This window comes from Emys orbicularis, chromosome 3, assembly GCF_028017835.1.
Source record: "Emys orbicularis isolate rEmyOrb1 chromosome 3, rEmyOrb1.hap1, whole genome shotgun sequence".
Classification (NCBI taxonomy): Eukaryota; Metazoa; Chordata; order Testudines; family Emydidae; genus Emys; species Emys orbicularis.
In genome coordinates this window covers 149,822,447-149,843,894 of record NC_088685.1, presented here as the reverse complement: position 1 = coordinate 149,843,894, position 21,448 = coordinate 149,822,447, and the positions used below count along the sequence as shown (strand labels likewise).

At 39.8% G+C, this 21,448-nt stretch overlaps 1 protein-coding gene across 1 annotated transcript in view; it reads right to left on the bottom strand.

The window, feature by feature from the left end:
* The window catches only part of TTC27 (tetratricopeptide repeat domain 27), a 170,756-nt gene that overhangs the window by 7,907 nt on the left and 141,401 nt on the right, over positions 1 to 21,448 (bottom strand). Inside the window, exons 16-18 of the mRNA XM_065401810.1 lie at positions 19,122 to 19,287; positions 12,542 to 12,739; positions 8,679 to 8,790 (exon numbers count right to left, since the gene is read on the bottom strand). Of these exons, the coding sequence (XP_065257882.1) occupies positions 8,679 to 8,790; positions 12,542 to 12,739; positions 19,122 to 19,287 (476 nt within the window). The remainder of the gene's footprint in view (positions 1 to 8,678; positions 8,791 to 12,541; positions 12,740 to 19,121; positions 19,288 to 21,448) is intronic.

Sequence of the window (21,448 nt, the reverse complement as noted above, 5' to 3'; positions counted from 1 at the left end):
AGAACCTCGGGGGAAACTGTTAGTAAGAGGTCCATGGAATGGTGCGTGGGATAATAGGCTCTCTTGAGCAACAGCTGTAGGCATCAGAAGCGGAGATGAGTGAAGGCAGTGACGTACATGCATGCTGCCACGTGGCCAAAAAGGGAAAGGCAAGCTCTGGCTGGAACAGAAGTACTGGTGGCCACTGTGGTAATCAGTGCTTGCAAGGCCTGAAATCTATCCTCTGGTATGTAGCCATGTGCCTAGACCACATCAATATGTGCCCTGAAGTACTATATGGACTGCGTGGGATACGCTCACCCCAGGGAGGAAAGGAGTAGGAGCAGCAAAGAGGTCAAGGCTTGAGCCTCTTGTCTGGATCACACTGTAGCATCCAGTTATTGAGATAAGGGACTATAAGAACCCCTTGACACCGGTGAAGACCTGTGGAGCAGTGGCGAGTCTGAACGGTATAACTCTGAAGTGTCTTGGGCCTACCGTAAATCTCAAGAACTGTCTGTGGGTAGGATGGATATCTAAACGGAAACAAGCGTCTTGCATATCAAGATCCATAAACCACATCTCTCTTTCTATTGAGAGTATAATGGCTACAAAGGTTGCCATATGAAACTTTGGTTTACGTATGAAGTGGCTGAGACGACAGAGATCTAAGACTTGTCTCCATCCTCCCTTCTTCTTGGGCACCAGGAAATAAGTGGAATGGAACCCTGCACCTTGAAATGCCATAGGAACAGGCTCTATCGATCCCCTTTGCAGTAGGGAGTCTACCTCTAGGGCAGTGGTTCCCAAACTTTAACAACCTGTGAACCCCTTTCACTAACCTGTCAAGTTTCGCAAACCCCCTTCTAAAAATGAATATTTCCAGGGATTTTCTCCTTTATCTGAGTATAAATTATAAAAGCAGTGTTCTTGGAAATATAACATTTGTTTTTATCACATGCTTATTCCACACTATTATTAATTATTATTTATCATTACAGTATTTTTATTACATTATGAAAACGGCAACACTCTTCCAAGATCTCACTTTCGTAGCTTGTATCACTTTGAATAAGCCTGTTATAAGAAAAGGCTCCTATGTTTCATCAAGGAGTATAAGATGTGAAACAGCATGAAGGTATTTAAGAAGCCAACTCAAAGAGTTCCTCCTTCCACAAGCATTCAGGTCTTGAGCAGTTCAGGCAAACAACGCACGTTACAACAAAGCTTAAACTTGTTCTTCGTAATAATTTAAAAAACAAGATTAGCTGCCTATTGTATTATAAAATCAGCAAAAAATATCCATCTCCCTTTCCATTTCTTATAAGGAGTCTTGAAGTTTAAATCTCCTCAGTGTGATAGACACGCTTGCTTTGATCTGCTTAGCTCTTGGAAGCTCAGGGGCTCCAGGCTGCTGGCCTCATGCTGCCCAGGGTTCCTAGGGACAGCTCTGTCCGCCATTAGGGATTTTTTTCCCAAGAACCCCCTGTAACATTTTGTGAACCCCCAGGGGTTCACGAACCCCAGTTTGGGAACCACTGCTCTAGGGTGAGCATACTGTCATGAGAGTGGTCCTGGAAGCAGAACGGGATGACGCATGTGGATGAGGTAGCATCATGAACTCGATCATATAGCCATGTCGAATGACATCCAGGACCCACTTGTCTATTGTTATTGCATTCCGAGCTGGTAAAAAGAGTGCTAGATGTCCCCCAAAGGGGGCAGGTTGTACGTATGATAGGATGCAAGGCAGTTGACGGCTCTCTAGATGCACTCAAATACCGCTTATGCGAAGATTGAGTGTGTGGTGTTGAAGACTGCATGGGCAAACCAGGAGGATGGGACCATTGGTCTTCTGACGCTTACAAGGACGCTTATAGAGTTCCCTGATGAAAGGACTGAGGAGTTCAGAACTGTTGTGCAGGAGGTGGGTGGTAAAACTTTATTTTTGAATGCAGGGTGGTTTTTTTTACATAATTCTACATTTTTAAGTTTAACTTTCATGATAAAGAGATTGCACTACACTACTTGTATTAGGTGAATTGAAAAATACTATTTCTTTTGTTTTTTTACAGTGCAAATACTTGTAATCAAAAATAAATATAAAGTGAGCATTGTACACTTTGTATTCTGTGTTGTAATTGAAATCATATATTTGAAAATGTAGAAAACATCAAAAATATTTAAATAAATGGTATTTCTATTATTGTTTAACAACGCAATTAATCGCGATTAATTTTTTAAATTGCTTGACATCCCTAGTTACTAGGTAATCTTATTTCTAAACAGTTATATGCATTAATAATTCTTTTCCATTGCTTCAATTGGGAAGAATCACTGTAAACTACTGAGCTCCTCCAGCTATGGATGCCATGACCTCCAGGTACTTTGCCACTACTGGGGCAGTGATAGGTGTCACCTTGTTATGTGGTCTAAAATCAACTGTTTAATCTCCAAGTTTTTCTATCTGCTTTTCAGACCAAATAGCTGCATTATTTGTGCTCTGCTGTTCTACTATGACTCCCTGTAATTTTTTTTTACTGTTACTGGGGATACAAACAAGTCTTATTTCTTAGTACTTAATTAATGAATAAGTGGCACCTGTGTATCAGCATATCTTGTCTGAATGCTCCCTTATTAAATAGCATGTCTTCCCCAGGTAACCCGATCTAAATGTGCCCCTAAACCAGCAGGATCTTGTGCTGAAACTGGGGAGATTGGGGGCACCCGGCTTCCCTATACTGAACTTTTGGAAGGTGGGGGAGATGTGGGTACAGCTCCCTCATAGTCCGCTAGTTTTCTGAGCAGCTCTGCAGTATGCAATCTGTCAATTTGGTCCCTTCTCTCATATTGCAATAGCCACTTCCAAACTAAACTCCTCAGTGAGTCAGAGGGTCTCTCCACTGTCTCCTACTAAAATTTCTACCTTTGCCTTCCTTTTTATTTCATTTCCCCCCATTCTGTCTACCTTGCTGGTCCTCTTTTTCCCTGAGGACCACTATTAGAAAAGGTCACTACTGATACCTTTTCAATCTTCTTTCTCAGCAGTGGCCATCCTTCCTTTTGTATTTTACATACAGCTTTTCCTACATTATCAACAGCAGCACCTGAATTATTAGATGCCACTGCTACTTCCATTGCCATGCCTAATTCCAAAACCAATGTCCCTTCAGCCTTTAACTGTTGTTTCTTTTCAGGAAAGCACATCACAGAATTCCCTCCTGGAAAGAAAGACTTCACCACTTTACCTCCATAGGGGAATTCAGAAAACTTCTCTGGACTAATACCAGGGCTAACCTTGTTCCTTTCCTTCAAACTTATGAGCACAGCTTTCTCAATGCTCATCACAGCATCACTTCCCTGAGCCACATTATTAACCACCTGCAAAGCCTGCATCTCCCTCTGCAAGCAAGCCATCTTCTTCTGGCAATGTGCATGGTCAGTCACGGTCTGCTGGTCCTGAGACTCCAGAACTACAGCTACTGCTGCCTGTGTGGCAGTATGCTTTTCCCTGAAGCAACAATCTTGCTCCTTTAATATCTTAATTTTCTGCCATTGCTTATCACAAGTGTGCTACAGCTTTTCAATGTGCAGCACATCCTTTAAAGTATTCACTTGCAGTGTGGAATTCTCAGCCTCAAGCTGAGCCTTCTCCCGAAAACAATAATCCAGTTGCTGCTGGAGCTGCTGATTCTGATCTAGGGAATCTCCCAACCTTTCTGATTCCTCTAATTTCTGTATTCCTTAACTATTCAATTCCTTCTGCAACATATCCATCTGGGTAGACTATACCAGCACAATGGTTCTCAGAATTTCAGCCTCTACCTTTGAATCAGCTAATTCCTTCTGTGTGGCTGCAGCATGAGCTTCCTGCATTAAAGTAGTATCTCTTAAAGTGTCAGCCTCTGTTCTCAGAATATCAACTTCTGCTTTTAAGATAGCCAGTTCCTTGTCTTTCCCCTTTTCCTCAACTAACTCCTGTACTTTTGTTTCTAAAACCATTGCTACCATTTGTAAGCCAGCCTTTTTCTTTGGAGCTCCCATTGCCTACATAACTGCTCATATGCACTAGGTCCAATAAAAGCACCAGGCTTCCAGGGACCATTCCCATATGTTAAAACAAAATTCTCCAACCCTTTTCCTAATAGCATACCCTTAATAGTACTTGATTCTCCTTTCTTTGCTGTCATTTAGATGTTATTAGACACACATAGCAAGGTAATAATACTGGAGTCCTAAGTTCCCTAGTGTAACTCACGGACTATGGCAGGAACATAGATTGCGACCTTAGTTTCTACCTTCTTGCTTGTGGGATTGTGTCTATGGTCCTTCACCTCCCAGACCCACTGGTCTGTAATCCTATATTGTAAATCACGGACAAAGATGAATCTAGCTACTGAATGTACAAGAGAAAATGTTCACAGGACCACTAGAAGTCCCAACCACTATTTCTTGGTTGTCATGACCACTCGGGATAATTTAGCGGTCCTGACCACTATTTCTTGGTCGTCACGACCATGCACAAAATAACCACTACTGTCTTGTGTCAATCAATTGTCTTCTTTCCTTAAGCTCCTCCTGGCTGGCTTGCCAATTTGCTACCCCAAAAATAGATTTAGGGTACCCCCAAAATAGCTCACCTATCACCAATCTATTCTCCTAAGGTATAGGTCTCCAGGGTGGCTAAGGAAATACCTGGAGGACACAGACACAGCCTTCCGATAAATGACGGACAGCCACAAGTAGTATTCTTTTCCAAAACAAGGCACCTTTTAATTGGTGCAAACAATCCCTAACACAGTAACAATATTAATGTGATAAAAACACAAATCTATTATAACAAGTGAAAGAGCACCCCAAACCATATTGCCTTGCAGTTTGAAATTATCCAAAGTGGCTGCGCCCTGCTTCAGATGGACAGTCTGCTGTAGGTTCCTGACAGCAACTGATAACAGTTCTTTAGGTCATACATATAAACATTCCCTCCACAATCAACACACACACATACATCTTTATTACCCCCGACACAAGTACACACTAACACCATGCCATCCTACAGTACGACTATAACTTTAACTGACAAGCCTATTCTGTCTGATAACTTTGCTTCAGTCACAGGACTCCCTCAGCTGCTACTGCCTTCTCATTTGCTACCATTCTCTTCTCTCCTCCCTATGCATCCCAGTCTATGTCTCTGCATTCCAGTGGCAAGACAGGGCTCCCTCTAGTGCTGCTTTCTGCTGCCGGTTCTTCTTTACTGTCAGTTCCTAACCCCCTCCGGCTTCTGCCCGCTGACACATGGACTTTTATACTATCGGAACTTTCTAGACACTTCTGCTAATATTGGTCAGACCTTTCTTGGACGCATGCTAACATTCCAAACATTCCACACTGTCAGTTCTATTTTTAGCCTGCAACCGTTGTTTTCTTCAGAGTTATAATTTGCTGACCTTTCCCCTACTTTGGTTTTCCCGCCAATTCTATTTTTAGTGCTATATGACCTACAGCTTGTAATGGCAGAGTGACTCATGCTTATTTAAAATGAAAGCCAGGGATACAAAATGGAGTCTGAGAAATTTCTCTGGTATCAGATGAGGGACTCCTCTCAGGTGGATTGAGAAGGCTCTGAAGACGGATACTGGGGCCAACACCCCCAGTTTGGCCAACCAGGCGGATCCGGCGGTTGCTGCAGAGGGCCCCATGTAGCAGGGTACCAAAGACTCCTGTGCTGAGGAAAGAGAGTATTGCCACTGAGACGGCAGGAACTTTCGATAGTCATCACGATGGTACAGGAGAGGTGGATTGTGCGTTCTGTCTGAGTCCTCCGATGCCAAGAAGTCAGAAACTTATTCGAATGGCAGTGCCAGCTGAACCATATAAGTCGTAGGGGAGTGGTCAGGAACACAACCCAAAAAAGGTAAGTCCAAAGCAGGAGAGGTGGATTCTCTTAGGGGGTGAGTGCACTGGGAGATGTGGAGACCTCACCTCTTTCAAGGCAAAGAGTTCATGAGGTCCGGGTGCCAACTTGAGTCTCTCCATTGTCAGCAGCACATGCTCTGTAGTCAGAACCAAAGCCAGAACAGAGGACTGTCTTGGAACTGAAGGTTCCCTCAACTTTGGTGGTGCTGATCCGGAAGGCGTAAGCAGAAGGGGTACAGCGGGTCCAGTGTTTTGTGCAACTTTGTGTCGTGTTTGTGAACCTTGGAACACGCTGCTTTTCCATGTCTGAAACTTGTAGAGGATGCAGTGTCCTTCTTGGGCCTTGAGGAAGACTTACCGTCATGCTTATGCAAAGGCTTTCTTGCATCACGACTAGGCCACAGCACGGGGTCCATAGCACTGGTACCAGCGGAATTAGGCTGGAGCACCACAGTAGAAGGCATTCTCTTTGATTGCTCAGGCCAATGTACAGGGCAGGTTCCTCAGCCTGGATCTGACTGTGGCCTGACGGTGACCTCTATGAGATGCTTCTTGAGGTAGAGAGCCCAGCCTTCCTGAATATGGCTTGGGAAGGAGAAGCAGATACTGCACCTCGATGCGATGTGGGGCTTCCCCCAAGCAGTAAAGGTAGCGTTGGTGATTGTCACCACTGAGTGAGAATGAGCAAAGGCAGGAGGTGCAGATCTTGACCCTGGCGTCTTTGACATAATCTAATACCCGGGCGTTCGTCCTGGGGGGGAGGGGGGAGGAATGAAGCGGGAGACCGACAAAATGGCGTCCAAAGTCCTTAATTCCTAAAAACTGCTACTACTACAACACTAAAAATTACTACCAAAACAACAAAAATACTAACTAGATACAAGGGTAAAAACAGTCTTGTTTCTGTATTTTTAGAAAATGTGTCACAAGACAGGAGAGAACAGTAGAGACTCTGACTCGGACCATGCGGTGGTGAGAAAGAATTGAGGGTGCCATTGGTCAGCCCCGCCCTTTATTGCCTTGGACGAAACCCTGAGGTGGAGCAAGGGGGTGTGCGCGGACAAACAGACACTACTATTTTCAAAATCTTCGGCTCTGGATGCATGCTGCATGCATATAACTAGACCCCTACTAAACTCATGGTCCATTTTGGTCAATGTAATGGTCGTAGGATTTTAAAAATCGTAAATTTTATGATTTCAGATATTTAAATCTGAAATTTCATTGTGTTATAACTGTAGGGGTTGTGATCCAACTCTGAAGGCAGCGTCGCGGAAGTAAGGGTGGCATGGTATGCTATTCCCACCCTTTCTTCTGCGCTGTTACTGGCAGTGCGCGGTCTTCAGAGCTGGGCACCTGGCAGCAGCCATCACTCTCTGGACACCAGCTCTGAAGGCAGCGCAGAAGTAAGGGTGGCAATACCACCACCCCCAACCCTCTTTTGGGTCAGGACCCACAATTTAAGAAATGCTGGTCTCCCTCGTGAAATCTGTATAGCATAGGGTAAAAGTACACAAAAGACCAGATTTCATGGTCCGTGACGTGTTTTTCATGGCTGTGAATTTGGTAGGGCCCTATGTATAACCTTAATGGATACAATAGGGACCATCACTCAAAGAAGAAAGAGTAAATATAGTGCAAGCATCTGCCCAACATCCTCAAGTGTTGAAGAATGGCATGAAGAAATAATTTAGCTTCCGCACAATGTCCTAATCCTCCTTAACAGATGTTTTCCTGTGCTATTCTTATTACTCTTTCTAATTGCCAAATCTCTTATTACTTTCTTGTTCCTCCACTACTGGCTTATCCATTGTGTCAAGGAGTAGTTGGTGAGAAGGGTTCTTTCTTTGTGGCTCAGCCTAATTTTGCATTCTTGGTTTCTCCCAGTGAGCTGAACTGCTGTTTGTTGCTGGATGAAGTTGTCTAAGCCCTACTTTACACAAGTGCAGAGAAACTATATTAGGAGTTTGCACCAGTGTATACTATACTACACTATACCTCAGTGTAGTTACACTGGTGCTAATTTCCTTCAAGTAGACTGGTCCTTTAAATTTCACCATTAACATCTTTCACGCTTTCAGCTGTGAAGTAAGAAAAGGAAGTATATTATGAAGATTTGCACAATCTACTCTGAGCAGCATCTCATTTTGGCATTGTGGGTGGGTGGGCTTGGCAGAGAACTACCACTTATTTCCTCCCCTCTCCCCTTAATTGAGACCAAGGTCTCTAGAAGAACATCTAAGCCCCAATGAAGGGAAGCCAAGGAGTACAGAGATCATAGGTGGCATATCTATCTGAATCTCACTGAGAAGGATCCAAGACCAAAGAATCTATCAGAGTCCAGAGCTACACAGTCTACCGAGAATTGCCTCTCAATCTGTATCTCAAGTCAGCTGAGCTTATTTTGTGGGAGGCTTTGAAGAGTACCACTACAATATTTCTCCCCCAATGTGCTCTCCCTTTTCACGGTTGAGACAGGAATCATTTTCTCTCAGTACTTTCTCAGGAACTTCCAGGGATCTCTACTGTGTGCTGCTCACAGTGTTTGCTGGCTCACAGGCCTTTTAAATGCGGCCTCATCTTGTACTCAGGAACTCTAGCTCACCTCACCCAGACTCAACTTTTCACATGCAATAACAAGATTATATCCCAAATAATAGGTGCCATATCAGTTCCAATATCTGAGGATAAGTAAAAACATATTTTGTTAGTGAGTTTCTTAAGTACTCTCTATATTCTTTATGAATAATATAAAATGTAATGTTTCAGGGCGAACATACCATGGGCAAGCTCTATGGCTCCTTTCACCAATTCTTTAAAAGATGAAATATCTTTCTCCCAATCTGCTGATTGCATTTCACATTTATGTGCCTTGGTGAGATACTGTAGTGACTGCAAAACAATCAATTAATGCAAAATTATAAAAGAATTCCAGTTTAGCTTTATGCACATATTAAACACTCCTCCCAAAAAACTGAACATATCTTTAATATGATGGATTTTCTGAGAGTTAGAAGGGCTCCCTTCTCTGCAACCATTAGCACCAGCTGTAACACAGATGTTCACCGATATTGCCTCTGAAGGATGTCGGGCACATAAAATAACACGTGTCTGAAGACCATTTTTATTTTTTAAAAATTTGTCTAGTCTGATGGACGTGACCCATGTTTGCCAGGTCAAAATAATTAAAAGCATATCCAAAAGGAAAAACACTTATATTTAATATTTTGAAGCCGTTCTGAACCTAAGGAATATATAGTTAAATACTACAAGGCTTTTTTCCAAAAATATTACCCAATATTATTTTTCTCAGACTGAGTTATTGCTTTGATACTGCATTTATTCCCAAAACCAAACAGAAGTATAGAAAATGAATGTAAACAGTAATCAAGGAAGAATTTTCATAAGCAGGAAACTTGTAATGAAAAACAAATGTGATACCAGTTTATTAAACAAATGTATAAATGAAAGAAGAGTGATTCTGGCAATAACCACCCTTTCAATACAATTTTTGTCCTTAGTATAATAATGGAACAAATAAAGGGAAAGAAAATATCTAAGTTGTAACAGAACCATAAGCACAGATCACTATGAGTTTATGAAGACCATTTCTTGCCAGACAAATGGGAACATAAATTGGGGAATAGGAATCCAGTGCTGTACTACAAGGATCTGGTCGTATTCAACATCTTCACTATCTGGAAAACAGAATTGTGATACATGAAGTGGGAGGGGGGCAGGAGTAGCTCCCTTTGATGGACACCCAGCTAGCCAGTTAGCTGTAAAATCCCTGTAAAGGGTTAACAAGAAGAGAACAGGTAGTAGATCGAGGAGGCACACAATGGGGAATACAGGTTTCTGTGGGGCGAGTCCCAGAGAGGCAGCGTATAGGGCTGCCTGCAAATGCTTCCTTGCTGCCACCTCATTTTCCAGACCCAGCAACAAATAGGGGTTGAGTACGTGGGTGTCAGGCAGGAAGGGGAAAAGATCTGAGGCTGGAGGGTTGTGCATGTGTGTGTGTGTGTGTGTGTGTGTGTGTGTGTGTGTGTGTGTGTGTGTGTGTGTGTGTGTGTGTGTGTGTGTGTGTGTGTGTTTTCTGAGCCTGGATGTATTTGGAGAGAGAGGGTACTGAGCCATGGAGAGTTTAATTGGAAATGGGAAGGGTTCTTGGCCTCGTGGGCAAGTGTGAGTTGGTGTTGGATTGGAAGGAATTGTGAAGGCTTGAGAAGGTTCTGAAGTGGGAGAGGGATGCACTGGGTTAAGCAGAGGAGAAAACTGAATGAATTGGTGAAGGAGGTTGTGAGTAGATTGGTGTGTGTGTGTGTGTGTGTGTGTGCGTGTGTGTGTGCGTGTGTGTGTGTGCGTGTGTGCGTGCGTGTGTGCGTGTGCGTGTGCGCGCGCGCTTGCTGGGTTGAAAGCGACTGGCACCTTTTACTTCCCACTTCCCCATCAACCATGTTCTTCCCCCAAAATATGCTTCCTTACCAGTGTCCCTATATTTCACTTTGAAACACCGCTTAACATGAAGGAGAGTGTGGTGGATTATTACCTGCCGCCTCAGCAACTATTTTGTACACCAGCCACGACCAGAATAGAGAGATAAAATTAGGAAAGGAAAAATTTAGTTTGAATACCAGGAAAATCTTAACAGCAGCCAGATGTATGAGGCTGTGGAGTATTCTCCCAAGGGAACTGCTGGAAGCATCATTGCTTGAGTCTTTTAAACCTCAACTAGAACATTTTCTAGTGTTGTGTTCAAAGGGGACAGATGTGCATTTGCAGGGAGAGGGACAGAATGATCTAATAGGCCTTTTCCCATCTTTATCATCTATGATGCTATAAAAACTGCAAACATTATTTTATATTCTATTCAAGTTCTTTGCTTCTTTCACACTATATGGGTTTTGAAAAACTGCAATAGACAGCTACTTTGATTTAATGCCCAATAGGCACAGGAAAACCTTCTTGGCAGCGAGGAGACGAAATGCTTACTAGTGGCCTTTCAAATTTTGTACAATAAAAGTTTTATAAATTGATACTGTAAATTAATTCAAGTTGTGCCTGTAGAGACTTTAATTTCTCAGTTCTCTTTCATGCTCCCTCTACACTAAAATACAGCCATGTCAGGGAACTGACAAAAGTGTACCCTAACTTTTACAAATATGGTTCCAATTTGCACGGTAGACTAGATTTTAACCATGTTTCATAACCAGTCTGGTTATGACACATAGTTAAAGTCCTGTCTCCTCTACATAATGAAGCCACATTTATAACTGGGTTAGGGGAAGACCATGATGTAACCTGGCTCCCTGACATGACTACATTTATAGTGTAGACAAGCTCTGAGTTACTTTTTGTGTCTGATTAGTATTTAGGGATGCATTACATGATATTGCAACTTCTGTGCTTCTGAATGCGAAAAGGGCAAAATCATTTTCATTGTTCATCTATAAAGGGAAAAAATGTAAAGGAGAGAGGGAGAATCAGACAAATCAAAGTCAGAGGAAAAGCAAGTGAGGGCTAAAGCATGCAAGTCCACAGTGGAGAGTTTGAAGAGAACAGAATAAGGAAGGACAAAGTGACTAGAAGTACGCCACCATGGATGTGTGAACCACAAGCCCAACAATCTGCATCACGTACTTATCACAGAATATTGAGCAATTTTCCTGCCTGATATTTCTGCCCTGGCCAAGGAGTGCCATTAGAAAATACATACTGAATGCTGACATTTTATATTTTCAGGTTCAGTGAAGATCTGATAACCCAGATCTATTTTGGGAGTGTGCATGGGTGTGAATTTTGGAAACTTAATATCAAATTGTAAAGCACCATCCAGCATGAACAACAAAGTAAGCGCTCCAGTTGTGTAGCAGTTATTTTGGAAATGCAAATCACTCTAGCCTCAATTTGTGATCTAACTGAGAGGCTGAGGGAAAGGGGACGACATGAGGATTAGAGGCTAATATTCTATTAGGACAGAGAACTGTACATAGGCCTTGACACTTCAACAGATTAAGAATTAAGTGGAGGAAGTAAACCCACTTTAAGCTACATAGAAACAAGGCATTCTTATTCTGGAATGTGTCCACATGGAGTAGTTCAGGATTAGCTGTTTCTGAATTACTGCAATGTAGACAAGCCCTAAATATGCTTCCACACTATGATCCCAGAATTGAGTTTGGTAACTTATGATGACTCAGTGAGCCACTGTTTTCTGGAGGTTGCAGCCTTATCGCCAGAATCTAAGCTTTGAGTTAAAATTAAATCTCTAGCCATTATGGTTGCAAAGAAAACCTTCAAAATATGAACCTAGTGTAACCAACAGATGCTGTAATAGGAAATTTCTTCTTTTGAAGAAGATTAATGTCCAAGTTTAGAATGATAGAATTATGCATATTTAAAAAAACAAACTGATGGAAAATTTAAAAATCTTCCTCTCCCCTAAAGAAAATATATATATATGTGGAGAAAACCCCCCCAAAAAGACAGAATGCCTGCAGCAAAACGCAGGAACAGTGGCAAAGTGTGTGTGTTGTATCCTGCTACAGTAGCTGGTCCACTAGAGAATAACTGCCTACTACTGCTATAACAAACTCACATTTTAGAAAACAAAAACAAAACAAAAAACAACCTCAACATTTACCTTTTCAGTATCTTCAGGGTTATCACTGTGTCCATTTCCACAGAGTCTGGCATACAGTCTCCAGATTTCCGCATCACCTGTCACTCTTGAAGTCACTCTGCCAAACAGCTCCTGCAATTTCCCCTTCAAGCCCGTTGCCACCTCTCCATTGCGATCAGCCATTCCATCCACCACTGCCCTGACCAGAATATTCAGCACCTTAGAAAGTAGTCAGAGAGAGCTTTCATTTATATTCTGATAAACATTAACAAGTTTTGGCTTTTGATATCTCTACAACATTTGGACTCCAGTATATATTCACTGATAATTTAGTAAATTACAAAGACTTTACAACACAAAGATGGCAAAATAATCTTACAAAAATGTTCTTATATAATTATGTGGGATACCAAAAAGTATATTATGAGTGAAGTTCACCCATTTAAACCTCATCTAGACTTTCTGCAAAGGAGTTTTATGAGTGGAGCAAGTATGCAGGAGGCTTCTGTCCTCCCTCCAGTGAGCAGTGGTGGAAATTTTGTGCTTTCCCAAAAAAGCTGGTGTGAAGAAGGGCTTTAGGAATGGTCCAGGAGCAGGATGCTGCATGTGAGAAATACAATTTTAGATTATAAGTGGGAGTTGGAACACCACCTATTATTATGGTTGCCTGACACGTCTCATTATAAGACCCTGTTTTCAAGTACTTGGAACTTAACTGAACTTTAACCATTTTGGCTGAAATTTTCCAAGCGAGGTGTCTGCCTCAGGCTGAATTTACTGGAAAATTTCAATAAATTCAGGGCAGCCATTTCCAAGAACAAAGTTAGGGGAAAATACATTGTTATGCTCATGTTAAAAATTTCTGGCAAACTTTACTTTGAGAATCTCTACTGTCTCCATGCTTTGGAGCAGGGATTTGAAATTTGGCAGGGGATGACCTTCGTGTCAGGGATGTGTCTTTTGTCCAACCTGTGAAAACCTGGCAATTTATCCAAGTTATAAATCTTTGAAAAATCAACGTTTGCACATGCTCAGTGGAGACTTACTAGAGCTTTGCAGCTTAATTCCCTGAAGATTCTGTCTGCACTGAGCATACTCCAGCCTAGGGCTGAGCAGGACTTTCTCTGCATTTGTAGCTCTGGGATGCTGCAGGCTGGGCTGAGGCCAGGCACAGGAGTTGAGAGCAAGTGCTGCTAATGCCACCCTGCTGGGCTGAGACACCAAGGAGTGTGACACCTGGGGTGCTGCCTCATTTGAATGTAGATGGGTCAAGAGTCGGATTAGGGAGGTGGAGAGAGTAGACCAGGATGAAGACTGAGGCTGGGAGACAGGTAGGAAAAAAGGGTGGGGTTGGGGGAGGTGTTGCATAGACAACCTTAATTTTGGTATTTTCTGACTTCTGACTGCTTGGCATTGCAACCTTTAATAACATTCTTTAACTTAGTTTTTTTCCTTGTATAGTATTAATAAATCATTGAGAATAAATATCAAAGAAATAATGCTAATTGGCATTACCTAACAATAAGACACTTTTTAGATAATAAAATCCTTATTGTGGTTAGGATAAAGGATATTAATCCTGCAAGAAAGCTACATTTATGACTACTCAGAATGATTCACTGATGTACCACTATCATGCTAAAAATATGAAAAGCTTAGAACCCTTAAAAATGGAGATGGGTACAGGATATTAAAAACACTAAGTTTAACACATTCTGTGCTATTCATAATAATTGTTGTATTTGTAAGCATCAATAATATTACACATTCCAAACAATTTTACTTTAAGCTAGCAAACAAAAAACATTTATTTTTCATGAAACAGCTAAATGTTTCTATTACAAATATTTTTCTCAACAGTATAATTGGATTACACTGTTTGGTCAAAACCAACTGCAATCAAGTGATTCTCAATTATGTATTTCAAATTCCTGGTCGGTAGCACAGTAAATTTAAAATGGGTGATATTACAAAATAGGTCTACTAAAGTATATTGTAATATAAAAACACTATATTCTATTACTATATCATACACAATAGTATAAAACAGATAAATAATACATTAAAATATAGGTTCTACTTGAAAAGGGGCTAAAACATAATCATGTCTTGGTTATATTGCCTGTTAAAAATATTTTTGTTAGAATTGCAAGCTAATTGCATCTAAACACCAAAACAGGGTTAGCAATCAAGACACAACTTTCTACTTTCAGAACACAATTTTAATGGTTAAACTTTTATTTAAATGTCCTCTGAGAGAAGTTAAATTGCCATATCCACTAATACTCCACCACATTCAATAGATGTTAAGTTAAAAAGGATCCTGTGCAAGCAACAGCTTTTATTTTCTTATGTCTGTTTAATAAGCTACGCTTCATATGACCACTGTACAAAGCATCTGTGTGTTTAACAGTGCTCCACTATACCAGGATTCCACCTCCTTTCTCATATCTATTTTTTTTGACCCACACTAATTTATTAAAAACAAAACAAAAACACAAGAAAAAAAAATGACCCTAAAACATCTTAACTGATGTTAGTTTACCTCATTTCACAATTACTATGTTGTACAACAGCTCTTTTCATATAAAAATTCAAACTAGTGAAAACATGTTCAAAAGCTGCACTGATGCTAATCAAAGCTGACAGAGCTCAAGTGAGAAAAGAACCTTCAGATAACAGGCCTCTCACGATAAGTCAGCACTCTAAGGCAGCTCTCTGTAAATACACTCATTGCAAATACTTTCCCAAATTAAAGCTTAAAATCAAGGAAGTGATCATTAATGAACAACTTGAGAGCACAGGTGTCTCTTGAAAATGTTAATCCCCCACCTCCTCATTCAAAATCCCTGTTGGAAAGTGTCCTTACAGAAATACAAGCACAAAAAGCTTTTGCTTCTGCCTCTTATTACAAAACATTCTAGCAGCATGAGCCAGTTGAATGAGGATAATACATAATGGGAAGAGGCAGTAGGAACCTTCACTCTATGCTGTTTCCTGTGTGGGATCCTGTATTCACATTAAGCCGCGCACAATGAATTCACATTCACAGACAGTACAGTATGTAGCTTTGCTTCTGAAAGCGATGTTGCAAAACATCCCAACAATCAATGGAGCATCTAGTGTCTTTGTTATCCTCAGCATGTTAACATTACAGATAAACACCGACTGCTTGGCTTCAGTGATCTGCATTCTGTAAAAAGTTATGTGATTAACACTTTTGGAAGTCCCTCGGATAACATTCCCATACACACCAGAGGTTAAATCATTGGAGGGAGGCAGATTCTCAGCTGGTGTAAAGACAGTTTACACCAGCTGAGATTCTGGCCCAGGTCTATTTTTTTTTTTTTTTGATAAATTGTGACTTAATTATTGGCTAAACCAGGGGTAGGCAACCTGCGGCACGCGAGCTGATTTTCAGTGGCACTCACACTGCCCAGGTCCTGGCCACCGGTCCGGGGGGCTCTGCATTTTAATTTAATTTTAAATTAAGCTTCTTAAACATTTTAAAAACCTTATTTACTTCACATACAACAATAGTTTAGTTATATATTATAGACTTATAGAAAGAGCCCTTCTAAAAATGTTAAAATGTATTACTGGCACGCGAAACCTTAAATTAGAGTGAATAAATGAAGACTCGGCAGCCCACTTCTGAAAGGTTGCCGACCCCTGGGCTAAACTGTACTTTGTCTCACATACAGGCACGAACCTAAAAAACTTGCCAATTGGCTTCTAAAAAGATGCCGGAGTCTCTCCTTCAATATTTTTTCTTCAACCATCTAATATCTAGGTGCCAAGATTGACAGGCCTAGTGACTGAAGTCCTCCTTTTAGACACAGAGAAGTTATAGTCTGGGTAGCAATCATGCAGATTTCACAGTCTCTCTCATCAATATGTTCCAACCACTTTTTTCTGATTAACATGCTTTAAAATGTAGACATTGTAAATGTAAGTGTTCATATCACAAAGCTGAGAAGGATCTGTAGGCTAAGGAGAAAGAGAGGGAGTTTTCTTACATATGAAAGACAGTGTTGTTCACTTTTAACAATATATCTATTTAATAACATCACTATAAAAAGTCCAGAGTGTTAGCTTAGACATTTGATCCATGCAAAGATCAATTATTGTTAATGTGACACATCTCAGTTTTTTCCTCAGATCATTTTTATTTTATATATGGAAATGATTATTAATATTTTTCCCTTTAGAATTTTGCCTGTAGCATCCGTATGTGTATACATTCAACTTCACAATATCCTACAGCCTATCATATTTCCTGCCATGAAGGGGTCTGTGATATCATTAGATAACTAGAATAAACTCAGAACCATAATTTCCCACAATTACATTTTGTGGTCACAAATCCAAAACAGAAAAGCAATGACCTAACATACAAATAGAAAACATATTATAATTCAATTACAAACTCCTTTACAGAGTTAATAAAATTGTATTAGTTTAAAAACATCTTTGAATACTATGGTGAAATAATATTAAGAATCTGACCACAGCATACAAAACCAGGGATATTCTAAATTACTTCCATTATACACTACTAATTTGGTACATTTAGTTTTGTATCAGAGGATCCTAGAACAATGGGCTATGAAGCAGAGCATGGGTGATTTTTTATTTATGGGTCATAAGGGTTTGTACTGTTAATGTGTTGGGCACTATTTGTATATCCATCCTCCTAGTTTAGGTTGTTACCTAATACGGATTTAACCAAAGTTTTTATGTTCTTCCCCCTCTCTTTCTTGACATGTCAACTAGTACAGCAGTTAATAAAATAATATCAGAGCTGCTGAATATATCTAGCAAGAAGATCAAGTTGCACTGGCCCGGAAAGAGGCATGTGATAGACACACCAACTTCCACTTAGCCATGTGTATGGTTTACTTAGGTGTCTATTATCAGGTATGCTGCTAATCCATTGCAGGGGAGATGAAGAGTCAGAGGGAAGGAAAAGAACGAATGCTGAAGTCAGGCTGCAAGGTGGGATAGTAGATAGTCTAGGGCACTGACTTTCTGGAAATATTGAACAGGCTGAGTTTCATCTAAGAACCATAACTTAGCTGTTTAGTTTTATCTATTCATTTTTAGCTACTAGGAGTATTCTGTTCCTCCCTAAACAATTATTAATACAAGCCTTCCTGGAATCCTTAATCAGATTTTGGGCTTATTCATAACTATGTATCAAAATCCCTCTAATTGCATATAGCTATATTAAAGAGAACATGCAAAAACTTGGAAGGCTTTTTAAGGTCCATCTCTACTGGGACATCTTAAACAAAAACTCAGGACATTTAACATAAATACAGTCCTAAACAAAGTGTGTGATTAAAAACTGTATGGAAAAATAGAACAGAAAGGAGAATTATGCAACAAAAGAGGAAAATTATTCTAAGCAATATGCAAAAAGCTTAACTGAATATCCAATAAAAAAATCCTAAAAGAACACCCTTGATGATGAAAGGAGCACATACCAGCTCAGAACACGTGAACTGTCACAGCAGAAAAGGCAAATCTGTTCAAGTTATTTTACTTCTTGTAGGCTAATGACAATCTGACCAACTAAAGTGATATTAGAATCATTTCTGGAGTGCACTGTGTAACATAACTATTATTTGAATCAGTAATTCAAAAAGGCACTTCTTAACCAGAAAAATCTACACTGTGTCCCCATGAATAAACATGATTCCTTCCTAATGACAGCATTGTAGCTGCCAATAGACTAATCCTTACCACATGGAAAACTACAGATGTTTCCACAGACATTGATTTGTGATTGAAATACACTAGAGAGCTTTAAAACCTTTTCAATTTTAGCTATCTCAAATTTGATTGATTTTGCTCATATGGAGCAACAGGCTGACTTGGTTGTGGTGGTTTTTATACAAGTGATTAATACTAATACTTGAGCATTCTTGGTAAAAAGTAAACTGAAAAAGAAAAAGAGCAAGCAAGATGCCTTTGACAGTCATAGTACAGTGTATTCCTTACATCTCCTGATCAAACTCAAAGTTTGCCAGGGATATAAAGCACATCTAATACATAAAAACAAATATTAGCCTTCATTTACTACAGTGAAAGGCATATGAAGTTCATCCATTATATTTTCATAGTATTGGATTATGTAGGTTTAATACTGCAATTACATATTTTTCAATACGTGAAATTTAATTCATTTGTAAAGGTTTGGTTGTATAAGATATACATTATCAAATTTATGGAGGAAAATCATAACCTTACTACAGCTGTAAGGTCTAAAACAATCTGTATTAATGTTTACAGTGAGATACATAAGAGTGTGTGAAAAATGAAGTAATCCCCAACAGTTCAATTTAGGGATGGACCTGACCAGCAAACTCTAAATTTATTCTTCCCCAAAGCCTGGGGATGTTGGAATTCAGGGTATTGTTTTGGTCTCCTCTCCAATTTAAATTATTTCTCTTTACAATCAGTCTCATAATGAAGCATACTTTCATTGTAAAGTATGCTATTGTTATTGAAATGTACTTGATAATGATGCAAATAATTTCTACAAGAAAAATGAATGTATATGAACATGTAAAAAACAAAAAGAAATCCATCCCACCTGCACATCTTTGTACTTTTCTTGTAAATCCATGAGCCGGTGATAAGCTTTAATTGCTTCTGAAAACTCTCCAATGTCTGTACTGGTAACAAGGTAGTTCTCCCAAATCTGCCAGTGTTCATAGTTACACTTGAGAGCTTCTTGGAGAGTGCGAAATGCTTGGATTCTAGTTAAGAATAAAAACAAAAGATTCGGCATATAACATATTAAAAGCATTCTGTATTTACTTAAAGGCTACATAATTCATGAACATATTTTGAAAACAGATGCAATGTTAAGATTAGTTGCTCAGAATTTACACGAAAGCCTGAGAATCCCTTTCTTTCATGCCCTTCTGCTCAAACCAGTTGATTACATAGCTCACTATCTCATATGTGTTCTGAGATATCTTTCTCTCTCTCAGTGATACCAGTTGGCCTTAGTGAAGATGACCTAGTTGTTGGCCTTCCTGCAATAGTTCCTCCTCTATTATTGTTCTGGTGATATAGGCTTGGTCTACACTTACCCCCCAATTCGAACTAAGGTACGCAACTTCAGCTACGTTATTCACGTAGCTGAAGTTCGAAGTACCTTAGTTCGAACTTACCTCGGTCCACACGCGGCAGGCAGGCTCCCCCGTCGATGCCGCGGTTCCCCCGTCGACGCCGCGGTACTCCTCTCGTCTAGCTGGAGTACCGCAGTCGACAGCGATCACTTCCTGGTTCGACTTATCGCGTCCAGACAAGACGCGATAAGTCGAACCCAGAACTTCGATTCCCAGCCGCCGAACTAGCGGCTGGGTGTAGACATACCCATATACTGAGTCAGTGGTCCTTTACCACTTTCAAATCCTTTCTCCCTGGGACAGCAACATAAGTAGACTATTGATTTGCTTCCTGAATACTCAGAAACCTCAGCTGTTAATAAATAAGCTGTTTTGCAGGACCTATTTGTTATCCACCTTCTTTTGAAAAGACATTGAGCTAGCCCTTAAATTCAGTAACCACAGATAATGAAAAATACTCCATTAATCTCCCCTTACACATAACCTACAAAAGAAAAACCACATAATTTACTGTAGTAAGTTGTCTGCAAACACTTGATCAGATCATAGAAGGTTTTAATCAAGAAGCAAAAAAATATAATTGTCATTAATCAACAGTGATAAATACAACTTTGGCCCTTTCCAATTAACAGGAATGAAAGACACCTAGTATAATGGACAGACCTTTTACTATGGTTTGTTATGCATATAAAGAAAATATTACAATAAATACAACCATTGTATAGGAAAAAAATAGAAAGCAGGTGTTTATTTAATCACTTCAGTAAATGTAAATGCTGTTACATTTTGGTAAAATAAAAAACTGTCATTCTTATTGCTTGGTAACTTTTTCTTGTTTTTAAAAAAGAACACAGTAGATTAAGAGATTCCAAAACCAGAGGGACACTAGATCATCTAGTCTGACCTTCTGTATAAAACACAGGCCATAGAACTTCACCAAAATAATTATTTCCACTGTTATTTTAAATGCACCTTTGGGTTTAAATCTCCTCATACAGTTTGGCCATATGTATTGATATTTTCAATCTTGAATCTGAATTCTGCCAACAAATGATGACAATGCAATCAACCTCTCGCTGCAGTTGTAATCGATTTTTGAAAAATAAAATAGTTTTTTAATGCTGAGTTATTACAGTGGAAAGAAATATGAAAATGATGATTCAATTCACAGCACATCAAAAATATTTTCCAACACTTAATATTTTTGTCTAGGTTAAGGATATAAAATACTTTGCAATTTTGGCAAGAGTTTTTCTTGATACCATAAAATTGAAGTCAAAGTAAAAAAAGTAAAGTAAAACGCATCGCTCAATAGTGCCTTTGCCCTATGCTGTAAACGGGCAGGTGGAAATCATTCTGATGAAGCATACTTCTAATTATTAGGCATAGAACAATACATACAGCCCTTGAAGTGCCATAGCATGTTTTGTAGGTTGAGAAGGAGGAGTCAAACACCAACATTTGCTGATTGGAAGAGGAAACATTTTGAATTAATCTACTTTTGAATTAAAACAGTGCATTCTGAGTGACTGCATAACCACACTATCTTGTGAACAGGTAACAGGTTGTCCTTTTTAGTGTTCAACTGGGATAATGAATAAATAAGTAATTGTCTGATTCAATCTTCCTGATTTTGATAACTGATTGTGAAGTTCCTTCAAGACACTTCCACGAAGGCACCAGGAACTGAAGAAAAGGACATTTGATCAAACTGTTTATTTCTATTCCTCGTTTCAGCCTGAGTAGTCATTCTACCCCTTGCTTTCTTCTCTTCGTCTCTCCA